We start from the raw sequence: 24,756 nt of genomic DNA on the forward strand, positions 1-24,756 counted from the left end.
GGGGAGGGGAGGGGAGGGGAGGGGGAGGCAAAGGAGGAGAGAAAACCCTAAGTGATCAACAACTATTTTTAAAACTGTTCAACATTCCTAGTCATGAAGGAAAAGCAAGCTTAACCTACTTTGAGATATCAGAGGAACCTTTATTCACTGCTAGGAAAAATGAAAATTAGTACATCTGCCTTAGGGTCACTGCTGCTGCAATGAAACACCATGCGACCAAAATAACCTGGGAAAGAAAGGGATTATTTAACTTACAGTTCTACAACACAGTCCATCCTCAAAGGAAGTCAGGACACATACTCAAACAGGACAGCTATCTGAAGGCAGCAGCTGATGCAGAGGCTATGGCGGAGGGGGCAGGGGAATGTTGTTTACTGTCTTGTTTTTCATAGCTTGCTCAGAATTTCTTATAGAACCCAGAAACACCAGCCTAGGGATGGCTCCACCCACAATGGGCTGGACCCTTCCCTTCAATCATTTACCAAGGAAATGCCCACAGTCTTGCCTGCAGCCAGATCTTATGAAGGCATTTTCTTAATCAAGGTTCCCCCCTTTCAAATGATTTTAACTTGTGTCAAGCTAACATAAAACTACCCACCACAACATTCAGGCAGAAATTAGTGTGCGTTTCCTCAAAAAGTTAAAAGCAGAACTACTACATGACCCAGCTGTTCCATCCCTGGGCATGTCCCCAGAGAACTCTGTACCTTACCATAAAGGCACATTCATATTTATTGTTTCTACATTCACTGCAATGAAGAAACAGAGCCAGCCTAGACACCATTAACAGATAGTTAGGTAATAGAAATCTGAAACAGGTTCACTATGGAATACTATTCAGCTGTAAGGAAAAATGAAATCGCTAAATTTTCAAAATAAATTGATGGATTTAGAGTGTGTGCCATAAAGTGAGGTCACCCAGTCTCAGAAAGAAAAACAATGAAAGTCCTCTTGCATATACTGATCCCAGTGTCTAACTGTATATACATGTACATGTCAACAAATGTGCCTGCCATACACAAGCACTGATTTTAGGTGATGAGGAAGGACAGGAGGCAGGAAAAGACATGTCATGAAAGAGGAAATAACGATTGTTTTAAGTTTCAACTGTGTTGTAGATTCTTCTTTATTGGTGGTGGCTAAGGGCATAAACTAAACACACCTGCAATTGATAGTAAAAGTGTCAAACCCTAAGTGAAGTCCCATAGCTTCAGAATGGCTGTTCTACCTGTATGGATAGCCACTGAGATGTACAGAGACTGTGGCAGGGCGAATGTTTGTTTGAGTGGCAATGTTAATCTAGCCATATAGTGTTCATTATTTGTGTGTTTATTATAATAAATTATAATTAATTTTATAAATAATAAAAAGTTAAGTTGTCAACTGACAGAAGATTCTGGGAGTTATCTGCTGGGTTACACACTCTTGAGCAAATATATATAGAACAAAGAAAGAATAAGACAGAGAGAGAAGGAAGAAGGGAGACATGAGGGGAGGAGTGAAAAGGAAGAGGAGGGGTAGAGAGGGGAGGGACAGGGAGTAGGATACAGAAAGAAGCGATAATGAACTGGTTTTAAGACATTAAAGACGAGGCAAAGAAATAGAATCAAGCAATGTCAACAGAGAAGACAGTCTACAAACAGAAACTAGAAGAAATATTTGTCAATGGAAAGGAAATAGTACAAATGAGAGAGCCACAAATAAAGAAAAGAGGGATGCAGAGAAAACAAGCCAGAATTCTTGAAGCATCCAGGGGAGAGTGAGAAATTTTTCCCAAGGCAGACAAAAGAAAGAACTGAACATGTGAGATATAGAAGCAGAGGTCAGGAACCAAGTGTATGACATCAATAATATCAATAAAGCATGGATTGCTAAAACTGTAAGGCACATGTTTGGGTCCAGTTGGTGGAATGGCAAAAAGAACAACTATCTCTAAATATAAGTAAATAGATTTAGATCTAACAGAAAGATCAGAGCGGGTACAGTTTAAAAGGGATGAAGATGGAGAAGGGAGTGTGGCAAACAGAAACAGTCTCTAGAGACAACAATGAGATCAAGGTGACTATGACACTCAACCATGAAAACAACAAGGTTCTAAACTCCTTGACACCCTGCCCCTCCCATTTTAGCCCCAGGTTTCCCCATTTAGATGCAGAAGTGTGGACCACTTTTCTACATATCTGTGGTAGAGAGAGTACTAATATGGTTTGTACATGAAGGGTCCTCTCAGAAGTCTTGTCTTAATTGCAATGCTCACAGGTGAGCATTGAGAGAAGTGTTTGGCTCCTCGGGGCAATGACCTCATCAATAGATAAATCCCTGATAAAATCTCAATTTAATGGACTTAATGGGAGGTAGACCTAGTTTGAGGAAGGGCACACCCTGGAAGGATATAGCTCACTCTCACCCTAGCTGTGTGCCCCCCTTCTACTTCTTGTCTATACTAAGGTGGGCAACTTTGCTCTACCACACTGTTTGGAATGGTATTCTGCCTTATCACAGCCCAGAAATGGCAAAGCAAGCCAATCATGGACTGAAAACTCAGACACTAGGAGCTAAGCAAGCTCTTCTTTCTTTACTCGGTATGTAGGCTTTTCTCACTGCACAGCAGAACCTCTAACACAAGTGGATACAAAGTCTACATGCCATGCTTTGGATTCTATGTCAGAACTGCCTGTGTGAGATGCCCATGTTAGAGTCTGGATGTGGGCTGTCACATACAGTACAGGAGACTTCTGGGTCACACACTGACGTTTCCTTTGTAAAGTCTCCCCACCCAGGTGTTAGACAAACATAAATAAATAACCCAGATTTCAAAAACTCAGGCAAATGGCTCTGTCTTCATTCTGTCCTGCTAGGTGGGATCTTTAGTTACTCTGTGTTCATTATTTTCATTCCATTATCATGCAAGTATTCACAATCATATACCAGGAAGGCTAAATTTTTATACATTGTTTAACAGCTGCTCATTGTCGTTTAATGCCTCAAAGATTTGGATAAAGTTTATTTACTTCTATTTAATCCTGGGGGAGGGAAATGTACAGAGTACCATTAATATAAGTAAACTCATCAATATCCCCTTATCAAAATGTCATCACCAAGAGGCTCACATTTCTAATTTGAGCATTCATTTGGCTGAGGCAGGAGGATTACTGATGATTCAAGGCTATAGCATGATATAGTCTATCGAATAAGTGAAACAGCCATAAGACCATCTCCAAGCAGTAACTGAAAATTTCTCATAGTCTTCAGTAGGTAGGGGAAATTCAGAACTTTCTGGTAAGTACTATCCCATGCATTGTGAGGCAATTAGCACTCAAATGAAGCATTGACTGTCTACAGAACCCAGAGTGCTTGAAACCCAGAAGAGGTTCCCAAAGTGCCTTAACATCCCCTAGGTTGAAAATGTCAGCTTCGGTTCCACTGAGAAGATATAGGGAAATTAAAGCAAATTCCATTGATACAGCCTAAGCCACAATGTCCTGGAATAGTTAAACAGCAACTCTGGAACTAGATGTGACAGTCCAGGCCTGCTTGTAAACTCAGTACTTGCAAGGTGGAGGCAGGAGGATCAGGAGTTCAAGGACACATTCAGCTACAGAGTGAGTGAGATCAGGTCTAGCAAGGGCTGCATGAGACACCTTGTCAAAAACAAGAAGAAGGAGGAGGAAGGGGAGGAGAGGAGGAAGAACAGGAAGAAAAGGAGGAAGAGGAAGAGGAGGAAAAGAAAGAAAGGAAGAAGTCCTGCTCTGCAGTCAAACTGTGTTCAGATCTGGTCATGCAAATTTCAGCTCAGCCTTGCCTCTTCCTCCCTATTGAGCATGAGAGCACTGCTTGCCTTACAGGATTGGTAAGTGCAAAGTAGCTAGAAGATATCTGTTGTCTAAATAAGAATCCAAGGGGCTGTGGCTTGTGAGAGCTACTCACACTTGAGCACTTCAACATCGGGCTGATTCTTTGAACCAACCTCACGTGAGTTATCCAAAGGTTCCAGCATGGGTTCAAACAAAATCCTCAGATTGAGCGATCATCATGAGAACTGGAAAATCCAAGGCACACATAATTTGTCTCACTAAGAAATTTTTAAATGAGTTTGCCTTCTAAGAAATACAATCATAAATGTAACATGTGTATAAATCTGACTACTGATAAGCTGTCCCTGTTTACACTTGGTCCTCTAAGACATTACAACTCTTTCCTGCATTGATGACCTGTGAGTGTGGGCCAGTAGGATGGTCAACCTTCATTAATGAAGCCTACTTTCTCTGGTCATAGGCCTCAGAGGTAAATAATAATCACAGGAAGAATTCTCTCACACTTAACAAATAAGTAGGTGTGCTGTTGTAGCTCAGTGCTTTGCACAGCTGTATTCCACATGCCAAGAATTGCAAAGAAATCTGGCAATAGAACCTACCATGGTTCCTTATGAGCAAACTCCAGCACCAGAGAGGACTGCATACAAATATGACCAGATTTCCCCTACCGGAAAGTATTAAAAATCATCAGAGTGGCTTCAGCAATTCCTTTGTAAACACATTTCAATTAAATCTTTGAAAAATTTATATTGGGTTTTGGTATCTGACTTCATCTCACCTGATATATAAATGTGCTACAGTTATTAAACACACACACACACACACACACACAGAAGTATCATCATTCCAGGCCAAATCAACACTGAAAGAAGATAAACGCTCCCTCATAAGAGTGGAGTGGAATGTGTCTCCCCACTGGGGTTACTTGGCGTGGGGACTTGGCGTGCGTGGGTGACTAGCAAGCAAGGCAACTAGGGTTCACTTTAACATTGACACTGCTAGCACAAGTTTGCTCTAAAGTAATTTATAAGATAAATGCTTTCCACCGGCACAGGTTACCCAGAGTGATGCTTTTGAGAAAAGCTGGAGTCTGAATTTACCTCTTCAAAGTAAACAATGCAAATCTTATCAATTCCAGGGAAAACAAACTCACAATACCTCCTCCAGTTTCAAAGGAATCCACATTTAGCAACTATGTAGTCATGAAGTTGTGAGATGCAGTGACATCCTGGCCCTGTTCATTGTCAATGGCCTGGGCAGTGTGATCAGGTAGCAAACTGGATTTCACAAAGGATGAAATATTGAGATGTAAAGTGAACCCCAAACACTATTTTTCTTACAGGAAGAAGTGAGGCTTTGGGTTATTTCTCTAAACTTTCTTTTTCTGTTATATAATATCTGTATTTCAGAAAAGTGAAGAAGACGGAACGGTGAGATGAAGGGCTTTGCTGTCTGCTCATAACTGCCTGAGAGCACAGCAGGAAAAGCAGAATTTGAACTGGCTCCTCCACCAGAATGTTCAAAGCTGAAGAGCCTGCTGTAAAGCAAGATCTGGCACAAACTTCTGCAGCCAGTAAAGGAGACCCGGCTATTAGACTTCTCAAGAACTTCTCCCAGTGCTCCACAGGGGACCAAAACCAGACATTTCACTACCCATTTCTGATGCAGAAGGAATCCTCCCTGTACCCCTTCCTCCTAACTCTCCAGCTAACCTCAGCTACTGACACGTGCTTTTGCTGGCTCCTTGCCTCTCTCATCAGACCTGTGAAATAATCCATTCTTCATCATACCTCACAAAAAAGGGGGAAAATGTGCAGGAGCACACTGGATTCTACACACAGAGAGACACAGACACACACACACACACACACACACACACACACTAAACCTCAAGATTTTTCGCATTCAACAAGATTTCAGGCAAAAGCCTTGTAGAATGTGACCAGTTACGCCCCAAACATGAAATTAAGTGAAACACATACGGGTACATACAAACACTCAAACTCCCGGGCAGGGAGCGGGAAGAGGGGTGATGTCTGTCAGGTGCTTTGAAAAAAAATCAGGTTGAAAGCACTGGACCTTCATTGGCAGTAGTTCTGCTGGGCGGTGGCGCTCCGAGGTCTAGCATGTGTGATTACGTTCCTGCCCCAAACCGGTCAGTGACATTCCCAAGTTCTCATACCTAGTGCCTAGTAGCACCCCAATCCCTCCACCGCTTCCCGGAGAGACCTAGTTTCTGCCTCTGCCACGGTTTTGCTCGGTTAGGGCGGGGGCGCACGGACCTAGGCTGCTGTACCCGCGCGTTCCGGAGCTGGCGGGCGCCACTTACATGCCGGGCTGGAGCTGTAGGGCGCTTCCTGGCGGCCAGTTGGCAGCGGCCCAGACGCAGAAGCACCAGAAACACAGTGAGGAGGTCATCTCGGTGACGGTGAGCTGGCGGGGCCACCGCCCCAACTGCGCGCGGTGCCCCACTCGGAATCTTCAAGTCCGAACCCCGCGCAGAAGTTAGGCTCGCCAAGCAGAAGTTGCTAGTGCCGGGCTCGCTCTCGAGGACCGCGACGTGCGTCTTGCTGCGGAGGGCACCGCAGCAGCTTGATCCCAGCAGGCGACACCCGCAACAGCGCCCGTGCTAGCAGTGGCCGGCCAAACCAACCCCGGGCACTGTAGCCCAAGAGCTGCACAGCCTTGCACTGCCATCAGCGACTGGAGACCAGTGAGACCAGCGGTCCTGCATCCCCCGCAGCCCCGGTGCCATAGCAACGCGCTCGCCGCCCTCTGGCCCCAGCCCCTTTGGAGCGCTTAAAGAGACAGCCCCCTTGGCCACCACGCGCTCCTTGGGCTGCCAGGCGGCCCCCACCCCCACGCCCTCTTCACCTTCTCTTCTCCAAGGGGCTCCGGGCGGTGGCTTGGGGAAGCATCTAACATGCTATATCACGTTCTTCCAACAATAATCTACACAACTGTACTCCCAACCTCTTCCTCCAAACCCTTTGAGCATCCTCCGCCCCAAGCCAGCAAAGATGCTTTCCTCCTTCAATACCAACCTGCTTAAAACAAACCAGCTGTGCATCTGCCACCAGCAGAGAGCAAAAGCAAGCTGACTTTTGATTCCCTCTCGCTCAGCTCCCTCCCACCTGGAGGCTGGGAAGACTGTCGGAGCACCGCTCTGAGGGAGGTAAGCTTGAAGTGAGAAAGGAACTGCAATTGACCGAGTCCAGTTTGCTGCCAAATCGACAGTTGCTGCACACATCGGTGGCGCATCCAGAAGTCCTGGATATTCAAAATCGAGATACTCTCCCTCCGCTGTATTTGGCCACCATCTCACTCATTTTAGGCACCAAGAGTTGTAAGAGGCACCGGCTCTTCTCCAAACCCAGTCCCTCCTTTCCTTCAAACCAGCTCCCGATGCCTAAAATCCGCAGAGTAACTTCCAGTTGCTAGCCCCCCAAAGCCCTTCCAGAAGGGAACAGCGTCTGCTCAAATCAGGAAGCTTCGTCTGTGGTGCTGGCCAGCGCTGCCAAAGATGCGCAGCCAAGAGCAGAGCGGAGCGGTAGCCAGTAGCTTCTCCGGCCGGAGGCTATGCCTTTGCCTGGCGCCAGCTGCTGTCTGGAAGGCCACAAGCCTCTGGGAGTGTGTTTCGTGAAAATAAAAATCTATGGCGCGTCATGCCCTCCAACAAGGACAGCCCAGGCTCGGAAACCATCATTTGCGGTTTAGCCTACCAAAATGTGCAGCAATCTTCAAGGGGACAAAGTTTTGCTTTTATTGCTAAACTTCGGGAAAGTGACTCTCCAGTGACTTGTTCCTTGTCAAATACTTAAAGTGGGACTACCTGATTGCCTCACTCCTAGAGGCCCTGAAAGGATCTAAATCCTAAAAGTATGTTGTAGGTTCCCGCTTGCCCCCATGGTTGAATTAATCACCTGCCCCTTAGTTTCAAACCAATGTTCCTTTCTTTTCTTTCAGTTTTTCTGACACTGGGCTTTTCTGGAGGGACTGGAAGGATACTGTGGAGGGTTCTTTGAAAAGGAAATAAAGATGGGCAGAGAGGGAGGGAGGGAGGGAGGGAGGGAGGGAGGGAGGGAGAGAGAGAGAGAGAGAGAGAGAGAGAGAGAGAGAGAGAGAGAGAGAGAGAGACAGAGAGAGAGAGAGAACGAATATGAATATCATGGCCCTCTGTTTTAGAAATCTGGGCTGCACTCGATTTTGATTTGGAATTCCTGCAGAATCTTCTATTTACCTTAGACTTGGCTTTTGCTATATACTTATGTTTTTTTATTTAAGTTAACAAGTATATATACACATGTGTCTTTTCTTTATTCGAGTTCAACTTGTGAACAAAATTTAAAATTATAAATGTACAACTAGTTATATTATGGTATATATCCCCAAAAGATAATTTTAAAGTTAGTTGCACAAAAGAAATTTTTATGTCCCCTGCCACAACTATAAATGAGGGATACATTCTTATTTTCTTTTCTAGATGCAATTCTGCATTCAACAGGCCTTGGGGACCTGAAGAAGTCCACCCTCAGGAGCAGTGCTAGTATTTGCTCCAGACTTCCTTGTCACCTTCTGATTAGTTCTTGGCATAGACTGCTACACCACACTGATATCTGGAATTTCATTCTTCATTCTTCGAAGGTATCCAAATCTCTTGGTCATCCTTACAAGAAAGAAGGAAGGAAGGAAAGAAAGAAAGAAAGAAAGAAAGAAAGAAAGAAAGAAAGGAGAAAAGAAACAACTTAATTAATCTCCTCTCCTTAATTTCTCCTCTTCTGGGTCAATGCTAATGAATAGTCAAATAGTCTGGACAAGTAGGGTCCTATGCAAATGAAAACACCAGAAACTTACTTACTAATACTTGGCAACAGTGTCTACTGAAACAAGTGTCCTGACTGCCTACAGTGTACACATAGGGAGAAAGATAAGCTCTGTCCCTTCTAAATCCACTTCTTAAAACTCCAGGTTGTTTTAATACAGTTGTGATCTTAATGGTTTTAATGAAACTGTGTAGTATACCTAAAGATAACAGGGTAGACTAGCTGTCTCCTGAAGTCCCCTGTGAAGTGTTAAGCCTTGCTTTGCTTCTGGACTAGTTTTAACTCTGTGGGGATCTACAGCTAATCCCACTCCCTTCTAGAAAAAAAATTCTAAAACATTCCCTTTCTCTGTATTAAAGAAAGCCTTGCATAAATAATAGTCCATACTATTACAAAGCGAAATCTGAAGTAAGTCACACTTGAAACTCACAAATATTTAAAGACTTGATGATAATGGGAAAAGACAGAAATATATGTAAATTACCTGATTTGCATGACTGTTGTGAAGGATAGCTTAGGTATGTAGGAAGTACATCAGTCCACTGGAAATCCTGCATTTGAACATTTTTCTTTCAGGTACATTAGTTTGAAAGCACATTTATTATAGATGAACATTGAAAGCACTTTGGATGTGACAGATTAAATATGATCAGTGTATATCCCATAAAGTGAGGCTGATTTCAAGGTATTCTTTTATGGATAGTAATCCTAATGCAACATCATTACAATATTACATAAGGTACGTCATTACATGAAATGGCCTGAGTATTCATATTTTGCCATGAATTGAGTAAGTCTGATTTGAATTCAGCTCCCCTGTTTGTAACACACTCATTAAGGCTCAAAAACAAAGCAATTGGTGAGATGCTTGGAGAGCCAGTGGGAGGACTGGAGACTGAGCCTCAGAACTCAAGTAACAAAGCAAAACCTGGTGATCCTGCTCAGCACTGAAGAGGTTGAGACAGGTGACCCACCAAGCCAGCCAGCCCAGCCAAATTTGCAAGATCCCAGCTCCAGTGAGAGAGCTTGTCTCAGAAAACATGGTGGAGAGATCCTGAGGAACAACACCTGAGGTTAACTTCTGCCCTCCAAATATGCATGTATGTGTGTATGTGTGTAATCATCCCATACTAAGGAGAAGGCATGCATCTCAGCACATGTGTATACATGCATACAGAAAATGACTGGTTATTGGTTTGATTGATGAGCAATAGGAAATCTTCTGTTACAGTCTGTTACAGTCTTTCATATTACAGCAGCAATACAGCTCCCTGGTTTTAAAGTACTGTGATCACATAAATGAGGCTAGAAATAGAGAAAACAATTTGCCTTCATTGCCTAAAGTGGCAGGCATTATTAAATTAGCAAAGCAGGAGAATAAATTAGCTATGAAAAGAGCCAGTTTCAAAAATTAAGAGAAACTTAGTATTAATAATACCCCATGCTCAGACACAAATTTCATGAAAAAAAATCTCAAATCATCATAAATTGAATTCTCCCTTTTTCTCAGTTATTTTTTTATACTGACAAATGCTACCCTCAGACGAGATCCAAAAGCATTGGAGGTCTTCAGTGGCCATGCCTCATGACACCCCACATTTGCATACCTGCATCAGAGGAGTGATAAATCAAGCTTCTTTCTTGTTGGGAAGAGGTGGGGATGCCAATTTCATGCTTTATGTATGCTGGTTGCAAAAAGGAGTGCTTACCTAAGAAGAAATAGATTCCAGCCAGATGTTTCTCGAATATTCCTCAGCTGCTGCTGAAGCTTCGCAGTCACCGAATGCTTTATCTTCTCGTCTATCTTCTTCTAATTGAGAAATTGTTGATCCATGCAGTTCGACATGCAGGCTGCTGCAAAAGCCTTCCTGCCAAAGCTTTCAGCATTGCTCTTCCACACACAAAAACTCCCACTGTCTGTATGGGGGCTGAGAAAAAGAGGCAGACCATCCCATTCAGCAGGTGTTGTGGCTTGAAAGACAAGGTCAGAACTCAATTCTTCAAAGGGGCTTCTGTCACCTGCAAGTGTAATAAATTGCCATTATAGAAGTGCCTACAATGCACTAATGAGCCATGTACACTAAAATCTTGATGTCAGACAAAATAGAATGAAATTCACCCAGGAACCAACTGGAACTCACACCAAGATGTATCCCATCATTCTGGCTTTGACTTCATCCGCCATGAAGTCTTGTCCTATAAAGGCACAGCTAACTCTGTCTTCTTTAAAAAAAAAAATGATAAATTCAACATGTATCAAGAGTTTTTTTTAATGATTTATCTATCCCTTTCTTAGCCCATAATATGTTTTAGTCAAAATGACTTTAAAATTGTAAGTTAGGATGGAACTCCCATTTATTTATTAGAACATAATTAGATACTTGGGCAGACACATAGTTGACCTGTACCTTTGGCTTTTAGAAATAACACCTTGTAGAGTTAATACTGATCACTAACATTAAATAACAGTCACATCTTTTTCTTTTATTGAAATAGCTTCTTTTCCTATATATTCTGACTACAGTTTCTCTTTTCTCTACCCTTCCCAGTTCCATTCACCTCTGTGTCCATCTGGATCCTGCCCTCTCTGTGTCTCATTAGAGAACAACAGTCATCTAAGGGATAATACATTAATATAATAAATATAATATAACATAATATAATAAATATGATATAAACATGTTGCAGTAGGACAAAACAAACAAGCAAACGAGTAAAAGAGCCCACGAAAAGGCACAAGAAATAGATACAGAAACCTCTCATTTGCAACATGACAATTTTTGAAATGTACGATTCACATTGTTAAGCACATCGCTTTGTGTTCAGTAGATCTCAGAAGGTCTTCATTTTTTAAAATTGAAAACTCTGCATCATGAGCTATTAGCTCTCTCTTCCCCTTCCCTGTACTTTCTGCTTCTATGTCTGCCACTTTAGCTATTCTGCAAGAGTAGAGACTCACAGCATCTGTCTGTAACTGGCTCGTTTTGCTCAGAATCTTTCCTTTTTCTGATGAAGCCATGCTAATGGGTCTGAGGTGAGAGCTCATTGTGGGTTTAATTTGCATCTCCCTCATGATTGATGTCCAGCAACTTTTCAGATACCTGGTAGTCACCTCTATGTCTCATTTACAAAACGTTCAGTGCTTGCCCGTTTGGAGTTAGGCTACATGGTTTCTTTGCTCTTGAATTGAACCTTTCATATACTTTAGATAATAAATCTTCATCAGAACCATAGTTTTAAAATACTTTGTCCAGTTGCACAGTCTGTTTCTTAATGCTGTTCTTAATGCCTTTGCTATGGAAAGGGTTCCAATCACACCACTGGCCTGGTTTTGTTTCAGTTGCCTGCACTCCTAGATAAATAGTCAAATGTTTACACTAATGTTTACACCTGTCTTCTTGTTTGTTTGCTGTTCCAAAGCTTAAGTATAAGCTCATAGTCTGTTTTGATTGTGTGTCCCCCACCTGTGTGTGTGTGTGTGTGTGTGTGTATGTTTGTGTGTATGTGTATGTATGTGTTATGTGTGTGGTATATGTATGTGTGTGGGGTGTGGGGTCTGTGTGTGTGTATTATGTAGTGTGTGTTTGTATGTGTATGGGTAGATAGGTGTGAGTACTGAGTTTCTGTGTGGGGGATGGGTGTGTGAGTAGTGTGGGACTTGTGCTTCTGAAGTGCATACAGGTGTGTGTGTGCAATTGTGTGTGGATTCCAGAGAGTAATAACAGATTCCTTTCTCAATTGATCTTTTGCTTTTTAAAATTAATTAACTTACTGGTTGGTTGCTACAGGGTCTCCCACTGAATCCGGAGCTTGTAGGCTTGCTGCTTCTTTTACACATGAGCTAAGATCTAGCTTGGCTCTTCATGCTTCCATAGTGAGAACTTTACCAACTGAGCCCCTCCTAAAACCACTGACTTAGCTTTCACATGTGGTATGAGGTAAGATTTCAATTTCATTCTTTGGCATGTGCTTATCCAGTTGTACCAATATAATTTACTGAAAAAAATCTTCCCCATTATGTGTTCTTGGTAATTTTGTGAAAAATCAACTATTCTAGCCTTGTAGGTTATTTCTAAACTCTTTACTCTGTTCCTTTGATATGAATGTCCGACTTTATGCCAGAATCATTCTTGTTAGTTTACAACAGCTTTATTTTAAAGCATTTCATTCACTAACATTGGAACTTATTACATCTCTGCTTTCAGTCTTTTCCTTTAAGATTGATTTAGCCATGTGGGCTCTTTTGTAATTTGGTATGAATTTTAATATTAAAAAACATCATCAGAATTTTCATAGAGAGTATGGACATTTTAAAAAATTTATTATTTATACTTAATATTACTTATTGTTATAATCCTGTGTGTGTATGTGTGTGTGTGTGTGTGTGTCCTATTATGCCATGGCATATGTGACAGTCAGAGGGACTTCACTAGTCAATTTGTTCCTTCCACTATGAGGTATGGAGATCAAACTTGGGTCACAAAACCCAAGCAAGAGCTTTTCCATGCTTAACCATCTTACTAGCCCTGGAGTTAGGCTTTCTGCAGATGCTCATGTAGCATCTTTTTTTGTTTATCTGTACCATCTTTAGTGTATTACATCAGCATTTCATGGTATTCACTGGGAAGACAGCACACCTTAGTCAAATGTAGTTAAGCATGTCTTGCTTTGTATAGCTTATGATCATGGTTTGTTTCCTTGATTTCTTTTTATAGCTCATTGTTAGAGTATAGAAACAATTGATTTCTGTCCACTGCTTTTGTGTGTTTCATTTCTGCTGAACTTGCTTATCACTTTTCGCACTTAAGGCTGGGTGTCTCCAGGGTTTTCTATTTATTCAGACACTGGAAAGCAGCAACATTTCCTTTTTCATTTTGGAATTCATTACGGTTTTTATCTTACCCTGTTCTCTGTATAGGATTACCAGTGTGTTAAACTCCAGGAATAGACACACAAACCACTCAGACAAAAATCTCAGTCAGGTATTGATGGTTTATTGATAGCACACCCCAAGACTGATTAATCAGGGACACAGCCAGTAGTCATTATTCAAAACAGTGACTCAGGGAAGTCCTCAGAACCAGATTTAGTATGGAAAAAAAAAAGAAAGAAAGGGTGCATTTGCAACATTTACAACATATAGGCAATCTAGACAAACCAGCACTGTCTGACCTTTGAACTGATAGGCTGGGTCTACAGGGAGGGAGGATCTCCAAAGTCTTTGAGGCTCCATGACAAAGTGCAACAAGAAGTTGTTTTTGTCAGGACAAGGAACAAGTCAAGATTATGAGCTTAAAATATGAAAGTTGAGGAAATATGGCAGAGGTATTGTCAAGTTCTAATATTTAGCACAGTTCTACTTTGATTGGCACTGATGAAAAAGGGCATCCTTGCCTGAGCTGAGAAGCAAATGAGGTACGGCCCATGAGATCGGATCACTGTGCTAAGGAAAAGGGGCATCCTTGCCTGAGCTGAGAAGCAAATGAGGTATGGCCCATGAGGTCGGAGCATTGTGCTAAGACTCATTCCTAGATCTACTTGGTTGGGAGATTTTACAAGGAAAGCACATGGAATGTTGCCAACTATTTCTGTATCTACTGAGAAGATTGTGTGGGGATTGTCCTTCAATCTGTGAATGTCTCTTGATTTCCATGTGTTAACCTGTCCTTGCCATCCCAAGAACAAAGATCACTTATTTTTTGGTTCATGAATGTTTTTAATATTCCTCTGGATTCTGTTTTCTCACACCTCGTTAAGAACATGTACATCTAAAGTCATCAGAGATATTGTTCCTTAAGTTCCTTCTTCGGGTATCACCTGATGTTGGTATTAGACCATGAATCACCAGGTTGTGCTTTGTTACTTGAGTGCTGAGGATCAAACTCCAGTCCTCCTCTCTAAGTGCTTCACCAACTGCACTATCTCTGCAGCAGCCTTTTTCTGCTTTCTTTTAAGTTAAAGTATTAGATGGGGACGATCCCGCCTGCTCTACCCCTTTTCAAGTATCTGTAAGATTTTTCAGAATACTCAATAGTAGTTTGTCATTAAATGCTTGATAGAATACTACAAGACCAGATTTTCTTTGGTAGGAGACTTTATTCATGGTTTAATTTTGTTCTTTATATGGATCTCTTCAAACTTTTTATTTCTACATGATTCATGTTTGGTGGCCTGCTTGTGCAAATGTATCCATTTTTCTTGTTATCCAGATTGTTGGAGTCTATTTCTCCATAGAATTCTCATATAGTCATTGGTATTTTCATAGCATTCATTGTAAAAACGCCTCTTTTGTTGCTCAATTGACTTACTTAAGTCTCTCTCTTTTTTTTTCTTTTTTTTGGGGGGGGGCACTTAGCTTAGCTCAATATTTGTAAACTCTGTCATTTCAAGAAACCAACTTTTAACGTCCTAACCACTTACGTTGTTTTTTCTTGTCTCAGTTTTGTCTCTGCTCACTCATGTTGAATTGCTGTGTTACTCTTTTCATGGTTTGATTAGGTAGAATATTAGGTTTTTTATTTAATATAGCTTTCCTTTTTGTTGTAGACAAGTATCGTTTTAACCTTTCCTCTTAGAATAGCTCTTTTGGCAAACTGTAAGGTTACTATCTTATGTGAACATCATTTGTCACGAGATAATCTCAGTTTTCCTTTTCATTTTTCATTAACTTGCTGGTATTTCAAGGACATGTTGTTTCATTCCATATGTTTGAAAGCTTCCTGAAATTTCATGAAATCTATCCTGGATGCTGTCTCAGATATATTAAAAAATAATTTTATTGCTTTTGAATAAAATTTTATGTATACATCTATCATGTCTACTTTCTTTTACTGGTTGTCCGACACTATGGCGTATCTTTGCTGAAAGAGGGGCACTGTATCCTACTATTACTGTACGACATGATCTCTACTTAATGAAGTCCTCCACTATGTTCCTACTGCAGGTTACCAATAAATAGGCAGTTTATATTCTGAAGTCCCTCTCTTGGTACATCACTACTTTGGGTAACTGGTCATATCCAAACAATGTCACTACAAATAAAGTTGCTAAGAAAATTCAATATATCTGATCATGGATAAGTACAGAATGGAGCCAAGCAGTGTGATATGTGCTAAGTAGTGGAGAATGTCCAGCCCATTTACGATATAGCAATAAGGCCTTACTGACAACTCTGTTAGCTTATCTTATCCTTTCTTTTCTTTCTTTCTTTCTTTCTTTCTTCCTTCCTTCCTTTCTTTCTTTCTTTCTTTCTTTTTTCTTTCTTTTTTCAATGCAAACCTTATACCGAAAAAATTAAATTAAAATTAAAATTTGATAATGTACTTGTACCTTCCTTTCCTAACTCAATATGAATGACTTAGAAGAGGATTTTACAAGCTCAACCACAAGTGAGAAAGCACTATAGGTGTTTTATAGCAGATTCCTGGGATAGAAACTTTCCAACCAACAGAGAAACTCATTAAGAAAGAAACTAAACCATCCAAAATAGCTTCAGGGAGTTCCTGAAACTAACCGGATTCACTAGGCTTCTTTTTCCCCAAGAATAAACAGCAAAGATTGTTGAGAGTCAGTTCTCAGACAAGCCAATATGTTAAGAAGACTCTCAGCTAAGCCCAACATGAAAGTGGCATAGTCCAGACAAGCAGCCTAGAAGAAACAAAGACGGGGCTCTGCCTGGAAGAGGCTCGGACCAGCTGAACCATTTGGAAAGCACACTCCCCAGCCTAATCACCTGCCTGTGGGCTGTGGAGTGTGCTGCAGGTTCCCAGCTTTTGAGAGTCATCAGCCATGCTGGGGTGAGCATTGGTGATGCAGCCATCTTTGAGTCATTTCTGGTCCTTTGAGTAGCTTCTCACCGTATTTCTGTAAGCAATCCCAACAAAACTCATTAGTTCACAAAGTTGAGCTTGGGTGGTATCCATACATTAGTCTGTAGTAGGCATCCTATCTAGGGACGTGTATTGCATCTTCTCAGGAAAAGTTTGTCACAACAGTAAGCAAATAAGTAGAAATGCCCATCAAACCCAAATGGTCACCGTCATATTCATTCAAGTACATGTAAGAGGACAGGAAGCACCATGAGGGTGGCTTGGAAAATTAAGCCCAGGTTAAGGCTGAGGCCCTGTTGTACAGTCATTGCCTTCAAACCCAAGAATCCCCTCTTTTGGGGAGGAAGAAGAATTATGAGACTGGAAGTAAAAACTTACAAGGCTCAGAAACCTAATGGGATTTAGGAGGCTTAAAGGTAGTTGGAAAGTTACAAGGCTCATAAAATCCTCCCCAAGGTTAAAAGTACATAGTTAAAGGAGAGTACCGACTTCTGGGGGCCGTCTTTCAACCTCTACAGGTTTGTGTGTGCCTGCGTGTGATATACATAAATAAACAAACAAATAAATAAGAGAAAATACTATGCAGTGTGAAGCAAACCAGGTATAAATTAGCAGATGCTGACTTGTGATTACATTTGTAGATATATTCCATGATAGAGAACTCATCAAAATAAAATCTAAATTTACAGTTTCTCCTTTTTTGGAAGCAGAATTAAATGGAAAGAGACTATTGAATTCTTTTAGGGGTTTTGAAACTTTGGAGGTATTAAATTGTGCTGATGGTTACACAATTTTGTCCACATACTTAAAAACACTTAACTGGACCCTATGAATAGGAAAATTTAATGGTATGTCAGTTCAATTCTTTTTAATCATTTTTTTATTTTTTTAATTATTATATAATTACATCATTTCTCCCTTTCTTTTCCTCCTGTCCAACATACCCCCTTCCTCTTCTTCAAATTCATAGTCTCTTTTTCATTAACTGCAGATATATATTCCTAAATGCATAAACAAAACCTGCTCAGTATGCACAATGTTCCTTGTGTGTTTCCAGGGTTGACAATTTTATATTAGATAACCAATTGGCATGTGTTTCCCAAGGACAGACTATGAATCCCCTTCCAGTATTACTTGGGTGCGTGCACTTCTCTGTGTAGAAGTCAGTCCTCATAAGCACTCCCCCATTCATGTTAGCATGTCTACTTTGTATCTTCCTTGTTCCCCTCACAGTCAGGCAGTTATGCTGCTGAGAATTTATGTGTGTAACTTCTGACATTTTCAAGAAGAACGATCTCCTTTCCCTCGGGCTCTTTCACTCTTTCTGCCAAAGAATTGAGTAAGAGCCTACTGAGTTAGGATCACAGACACATAAAGACCAACCTCATCTGTTCTAGCTCATCTGAAGCTCCGAGATCTATATCTTCAGAGATGATTATATAACCTAGAGTAATTTCAGGAAACAGGAAAGCAAAATGGTCATTATGGAGTCAGAGCAACAGCAGAAAGGAGGATAGTAAGATCTAACTGAAGTGCCTTAGAGAAGAGGGGCAATGACCCTCCTGGGGGAAAAAATATCAGAAGGAAAAGGGAATATGTTACATTCACACACAAAATATATTTGTCTATGAAAAAGAACACTCAGAATATGATAAATAAGTTTTTGAGATTAACAGGAGACAAATATAGTGAAAAATTTCAGGAGAATTATAGTAGACAAATAAAGGAATTTTCTCAGAATACGAGAAGAGGAAACAGGTAAAAAAAAATAGAGAAAGAGAAAAGAAAACTGAAATATTAATTCAGGAGAAACAGAAAGATCGCTCTCGTTCTTGCTGTCATTCTCCTTAGATAATGTCTCTCTCCCTCCTTCCCTCCACCATAGCCCAGACTAGGCCCCACGAGATGTACCTACACACAATAAAAAAAGCAAGAATAAACAAAAAAATGGAGATTGTATCAGACCAAAAGCAGAAAAGAAATCAGTGGACATGGCTTAACTTTGACAAGTAAGAATAGCTAAATAGGATAGTCTGACAGGTCTCTATGCACAGAAAATAAAAACATAAGATAGAAGGAATGGGAGGCAAGCTGCTCTGTGTAGGCTCAAGCCTTCTCTGAGCAGATCCCAAAGTTCTGAGAAGAAAGCAGTCAGGCACATCTAGAACACAAGTCTTGCAACCAGAAGTAATAACAATGTTAAAGTATTAGGAGAGAAGTAAACATACTCTATACCAGAGGAAACCAGACTAATCAGCAAATGCATAAAGTCAGAAATGGCACAGTGGGTGTTAGAAGACACACATCCAACTGGAGGGAAAACGGGAAAGATTGGGTCATGACTCAAATGGTCCAGTACGCCAAGACAACCAAACCACCTGCAAACCACATTGTATTCGTATTTTATGTTTTGGTTTTCTCTCTGCTCCCTCTTCCACCTTTTTGTCCATTTAGTCCCATCTAACCTCGCACCATGTGGGCTTGATTGTAATAAACACTCAGAGACAAGCTGTTCAGCCTCATGTATCTGCGTCTATCACATGCTGAAGAATTACCTCATCACCACATACATCATGCTCCCCTCCCCATGTCTGTCCCATTTTACATTCCACAGTATGAACTTCTTCATCTTGGTTTCCTAAAATGTGGTAATGTAGACTATGTCACAGTTTTGGAGCAGACAATATAGACGTGTGGAAATTGTAATTAGGCTGCCTGGGCATGGTTCTATTATTAGTAAGAACTATGATGTTTTTTGAGTTGAGGGTTAATTGCTAATAACTGTATGCAGTGTTTTCCCTCAAGATGTTTTCTATGATAGTAATTAACTGAGCAGCTGGGAGAGGAGACATTAACCATTTGTCTTCATGGTAGCCCTCACTGGGGACTCTTTACACAGCCTGCGCACATGGCTTTCTTCATTGTTTGATTGGTAACCTAAGAGGCAGCATAAAGCATATGGCGACTCTACACTGTAGAGAGGACCACACCTTATAACGTTGCTTTTCTTCTTGGAAGGGCTCTCTCCTATGTGATGAATAGATTCTGATTCCGAGAAGCATAGAATGTCTTCTAGACAAATGGACTTATTTGGGTGTCTTTTATGTGCATATTTCTTTATCTTCCCATAACAAAATCCCATCGTGGTGATTGTGTCAGTAACCTGAGCACTCTAAATATGCAGCTGGTTTTATCTGTTTACAAATTAGAGATGACTTAGCTGGCCTAATCTTTTGCCTAAAACCTTAAAATCCACCTTACCAGTCAGCCTTACTTTCTTTTCTTACCACCAGAACTCTGATCTTTATTAGCTTTTGTGTCCTGGCATTTCCATTTGGTGACTATGGTCGGTCACCACACTCTACAACTATGGCCCCAGGTCAAAGACCAGATGCACAGTCAGAAACTTTGACCCCAGGTTCTCCTTACCACTTCTGTTCTTGCATTGACTCCATCTCTGTCAAATTCTTTCTACACCGTGCAAAGAACAGTACCTTTTGTGGGAGAAAAGGCATTCATATTCTCTTGCAGAGAATATTTTTAATTAACACATTTTAAAAATACCTAGACTACAGTCAGACACTAAGTACAGGAAAGAACTTAGAAGACAAAGGGAGGCTCTTAGGAAGTGGCTAGGTACAAACTAATTCCTTATCTTCTTGCTAGCTGAAGTCGCGAGCTTGTATTGTTCAGATACCATTGCTTGGTTTAAGCCTTTTTAGCCAGAAGCAGGAATTTCTTTTTCCTAAGACTACTCCTTTTCTTTAAATCCATAAAAGCCTTGAGTATTTGGTTTGATTTACTGTAATTCCTCAGAAGCCACAAAAACTGGACCTCTGGCAAAACAAGCAAGTCGAAGTTTACTTTCTCTCCTCCTAAATGGTCCTTAACCCTTTTGCTCTGCAGTTGGTGAGAGCACCATACAACACATTATAGGCATGCACTATAGTGTGAGCAGCCATCAGTGTGGTTCTCTAGTATAGACCATAGACCATGCTACTAAATATGAAGCCTGTGAATCTCTATCCTGAGTATTCTAAGACAGGTAAGGCAGAAGCATCTGTGAAAAAAACAAAAAACAACAATAAAAAACCTCTTCACAAAAACTAATCACTGGAGGACTCACCTGTATTGCCATGTGAGGTCATGGGGACATTCAGGCCCATACTACTGCTGTTGGGTGCCATGTTTAGATCCATGATCCCATGGCAATTGAGGTCTGTGTTGATGTCCCAGGCCCATCAAAAGCTATGTAGATGTTTCTGGTCTGCATTGCAGCATGAAGCATTTTGCTGGGTTTGCTCTATCCCTTGCACATGAGGGTGGCGGTGGCAGAGCAGAAGAGCAAGCAGTTCCTAATGGTATAAACCCAGGAAAGCCTTTCCTGGCACTAATCTGTCATGGGATTTTTGGGCAAAGGAGAAATCCCCTCCTTACTCTTGCCCTCTTCTGCCTGCAGCAGGCCAGAGAGCTGGCCCAGAAGTCATAATAGTGGAAAACCTGACCTTGCCCCTCACTGGTTGCAACACTCAGGAGAGTTGGCCCTGTATCTCACCTAAGTAGCATAGTAGAGCTATCCCCAGTGGCACAGGTGAGCCAGCCCTAAGGACCACAGAGCAGGAGAACTGGCCCTGACCCTTACTGGGTATGGCATTGGTGAGCTAGTCAGGGCAATACTGGACAGCTTGCCCAGGTAGTGTGGGTGCAGGGTACTAGAGGGCCTACCAACTTAGCTACCTCCCTGGCCCAGATCCAGTACTTTGAGTGGGCCCACCCCAACATCTACCCCATCTATGATCTGCTAGAAGGGCTGGTACTGGAGATTCAAAGCTACAGGATCTCCATAATCCAGGGCAACATCAGGATAACTGGGAGGAGTCCCTATGAGGATTCAATATTGTTAGTGTAGCAGAAACCAGAGGCCTCGAAACAGACCAATGACTCATTTTCAATGAATGTTTGCAAGTGAAGATGTATGGACAGAGGGACACACTGTGGGACACACTGTGACACACTACAGCTTCCATGACAAAATTTTTGTATTATTATTATCACTATTATTATTATTATTATTATCAATTATTATTATTATATTGTCTTTTCTTTTGGCGGGGAGGTTGTAAGGCCAGAAGGTAGATTACTAAGAGAAAGGGACTGGGAAATGAGTTGGACTGGGGTACATGATACAAAATTCACAACGAATCAATAACAATTAAAAAAAGAAAAAGAAAACAAACTTCACTTTACATATTTAAGGTATGTGTGATGGCTATTCCTGGTTGTCAACTTGACTACATCTGAAATGAGCTACAATCCAGAAATGGAGGGCACATGTGTGGTCCAGATCTTGAGGCTGGAAAACAGGCTTCTGACCTGGATCTTGATGTGGGATGGCACACACTTTGACCCAGATCTTGAGGCATAGCGGCCATGGAAAGCATAGGCCCAAGCAAGGTAATACATGCCTTTAATCACAGGAGATAGAGGCAAGCAGATCTCTGAGTTCAAGGCTAGCCTGAGACAGAGCAAGTTCCAAATCCAGGCATGGTGGGCCACACCTTAATCTGGGCCACACCTTCCGCTGGAGGCCTACATAAGGGCAATGGAAGAAGGAAGTCTTTTTTTACCTGCTTGTACTTACTTGCCAGCACATCTGTTGGCACCTACTTCTTCAGGATTCCAGCTTATACAGAAGTCCAGCTGAAACACCTAGCCTCAAAGAACTGAGCAGCTACTAGATTCTTGGATTTCCCATTCACAGCTTACCATTGTTGGGTTACTTGGACTGTAGACTGTAAGTCCTAACAATAAATTCCCTTAACATATAGAGACATTCTATAAGTTCTGTGACTCTAGAGAACCCTGACTAATAAAGTATGCAACCGGATAAAATGAAGATATATATACCTGAACCTACTATGTAGTATTAGCACAATCTTTTATATTAATTTATATCTTTCCAAGCACCTGAAAGTGTTTGGTGCAATTCTACTGAATAAGTAAAATGTTTTTATAAAATTAAGTTTTCTAACAACCAACTTAGAAAACCACATAACTATATAAGGACGCTGTGGTTAACACATTTGTAAACAAAATATATATATATATATATATATATATATATATATATATATATATATATGAATGAATACATATAATGGTTCTCTTCCCTTGGTTCAAATATAAACACCATTCTTCTTAAGAAATAAATCCTTTGAAAGCAAAAAGACATATGAAGGCTTTTCTGTAATTAGGTAGCCTCTCCTGCCAATACCATAGAGAAAGTAGGAATTACACTACATTAAAGCTTGTCTTGGCTCAATTATAGAATGAGAACGAGGCACCCATGGAACAGTTCCAGAATAAGTTTCAAATCATTGTGAATCCAGCTATTTGGTCCTTATTCGGGCTTCAGGGGACAGCCAAGAATTACATTTAATTCATTATCTTGTTCTGGAAATGCTACTGAGGCTGCTGCACAAATTGAAAGCAGCATTTACACAACCTAATACCTATGGTATCTTTCCAATTTATCTTCCAGGCATTATCACCTCCCACTGTGCCTCCTTGAATGTTTGACATGTGGTCTGAATTCTCATTTTATAGGATGATAGCTACTCACCCTGAAGAGAGTGGTGAAGAAAATGGCCCTACATTAAAGAGCTAGAAATGGTACCTGAAATACATTTTAAAAGATTTGAAAATAGCTCTACTACTGTGGCAGAAATCGTGTTGTGATCTTACTTCCAGACACTCTACTCTTCCTCGGCTAAAGCTGCAGTATTACTGACGTAATTCCTTGGCATTTGACACAGGTCCAGCAAACAGGTGGAAACTCACAATGTACTGATTGTCACACCCTGCCCACAGTTGGGAAACATTCAAGGCAACTGGTTCTGTTTGTCACTGCTCTTTAAAAGACATGTACTTTAAGCAGTATGTTTGTCTCTCTGATGTGAAGGTAAATGTCACATGTCGAAATTCAAGGCTGAACAATGTTCTCTTAGGAGAGGGGGAGGGATGATGCGAGAAGAAACGTTGCCCACATGCAGGGTGACTTCTAATAGTTTATTGATCTCACTGTTTAGCATCCTCTGTTGGAGTATGTGTTAACAAAAGCCCCTTGAGGCTGCGAAATCCCAGAGTGCTTTTTGTGACTAGACACTCGCAACAGAGAATAATGTATTGACACCCACATTTCAGACAATGGCACACCAAGTGGTCATATTAATGCTTTAGATTGATATAAAACCTTTCTTCTGAAAAGCACAGAGCACTTCCATAGAAATGTATTATTGAGATTTTTAACAAGTAGGCACTGCATAGAGCCGCAGACGGCAGTTTGTTAAGCTGAGATGAAACCTAAAGTTTCCTGATTTCCAATCTAGTACTGCAAAGACATAATCAATAGATGTCCTTTCAGCTTCCAAAAATGCAAAAAATTATCCATTCTGTCTATATAAGATTTGGAAAAGGTTATTTTTTAGAGAAGGCTTAAAAGCAATCTAAGTATAAATTCAAAAATCAATTGGGTAGGAATTCAAGTGACTTTATCTTTCAGCTAAGAATTGAAGTCTGTTTTGTCATCCCAAAGACCAATAATGTGAATGCTAAAGAAACATCAATAAAATAGACGTTTTCTAGTCACTATGCAAAATATTGTAAAAATCAGGCATACCTTCTAATATTAATTTGGCATACTTTGATGTATTTTAAACTAAAGATAAGTTTCACCAGTCTTTAAGAACAACTTAAGGATTCAGTGTGTTAAGGAATACTTAACAAACTTTAAAATATATATTAACTACCACCCAGTTATTTCCATTAGGGGTGATATATTTTTCTCTCTTATAATAGTATTTTTTTCAGACTTTGACTTAATAATATGTGGTTTCTAATATAAATTCTGTCCCTAGTTAGTATTAGTACATCAAAAATTGATCTTACAGGATCAACTTACAAGATCAACACTCAATAGTGTCACAAAGTAATAGAGAGCTTAATGGTTGAAAAGCAGAAGCCTCAGGTTGGGGCTGTAGCCAAGTCAACTCTAGTACCATGTGAGCTGAGGCCTGACCACTGGATTGCCCTTCTCTGTTCCTTTTAGAAACATCTTCTCTTATAGTTTTCTCAATTACCTGTTCCTTTGGAGATACATAAAACATGAGGAGGAAGACCCTTCCCTACCACCACAGTTCCCAGCATCTCACTTAAGTGTCCTGGAGGCAAACAAACACATTTTCTTTCCATCACGGCTGACAAGATGACTGGTGATTTAAACAATTCCAA

The 24,756-nt window shown here is 40.8% G+C and overlaps 1 protein-coding gene across 1 annotated transcript in view; it reads right to left on the minus strand.

Moving 5' to 3' along the window:
- Positions 1–6,552, minus strand: part of LOC114617084 (EGF-like and EMI domain-containing protein 1) — a 572,239-nt gene extending 565,687 nt beyond the window's left edge. Inside the window, exon 1 of the mRNA XM_028762604.1 lies at positions 6,145–6,552. Within this exon, the coding sequence (XP_028618437.1) occupies positions 6,145–6,233 (89 nt within the window). The 5' untranslated portion in view covers positions 6,234–6,552. The remainder of the gene's footprint in view (positions 1–6,144) is intronic.
- Between the last annotated feature and the right edge of the window lie 18,204 nt (positions 6,553–24,756).

The sequence above is a fragment of the Grammomys surdaster genome, unplaced genomic scaffold (assembly GCF_004785775.1).
Source record: "Grammomys surdaster isolate TR1022 unplaced genomic scaffold, NIH_TR_1.0 62, whole genome shotgun sequence".
NCBI lineage: Eukaryota > Metazoa > Chordata > Mammalia > Rodentia > Muridae > Grammomys > Grammomys surdaster.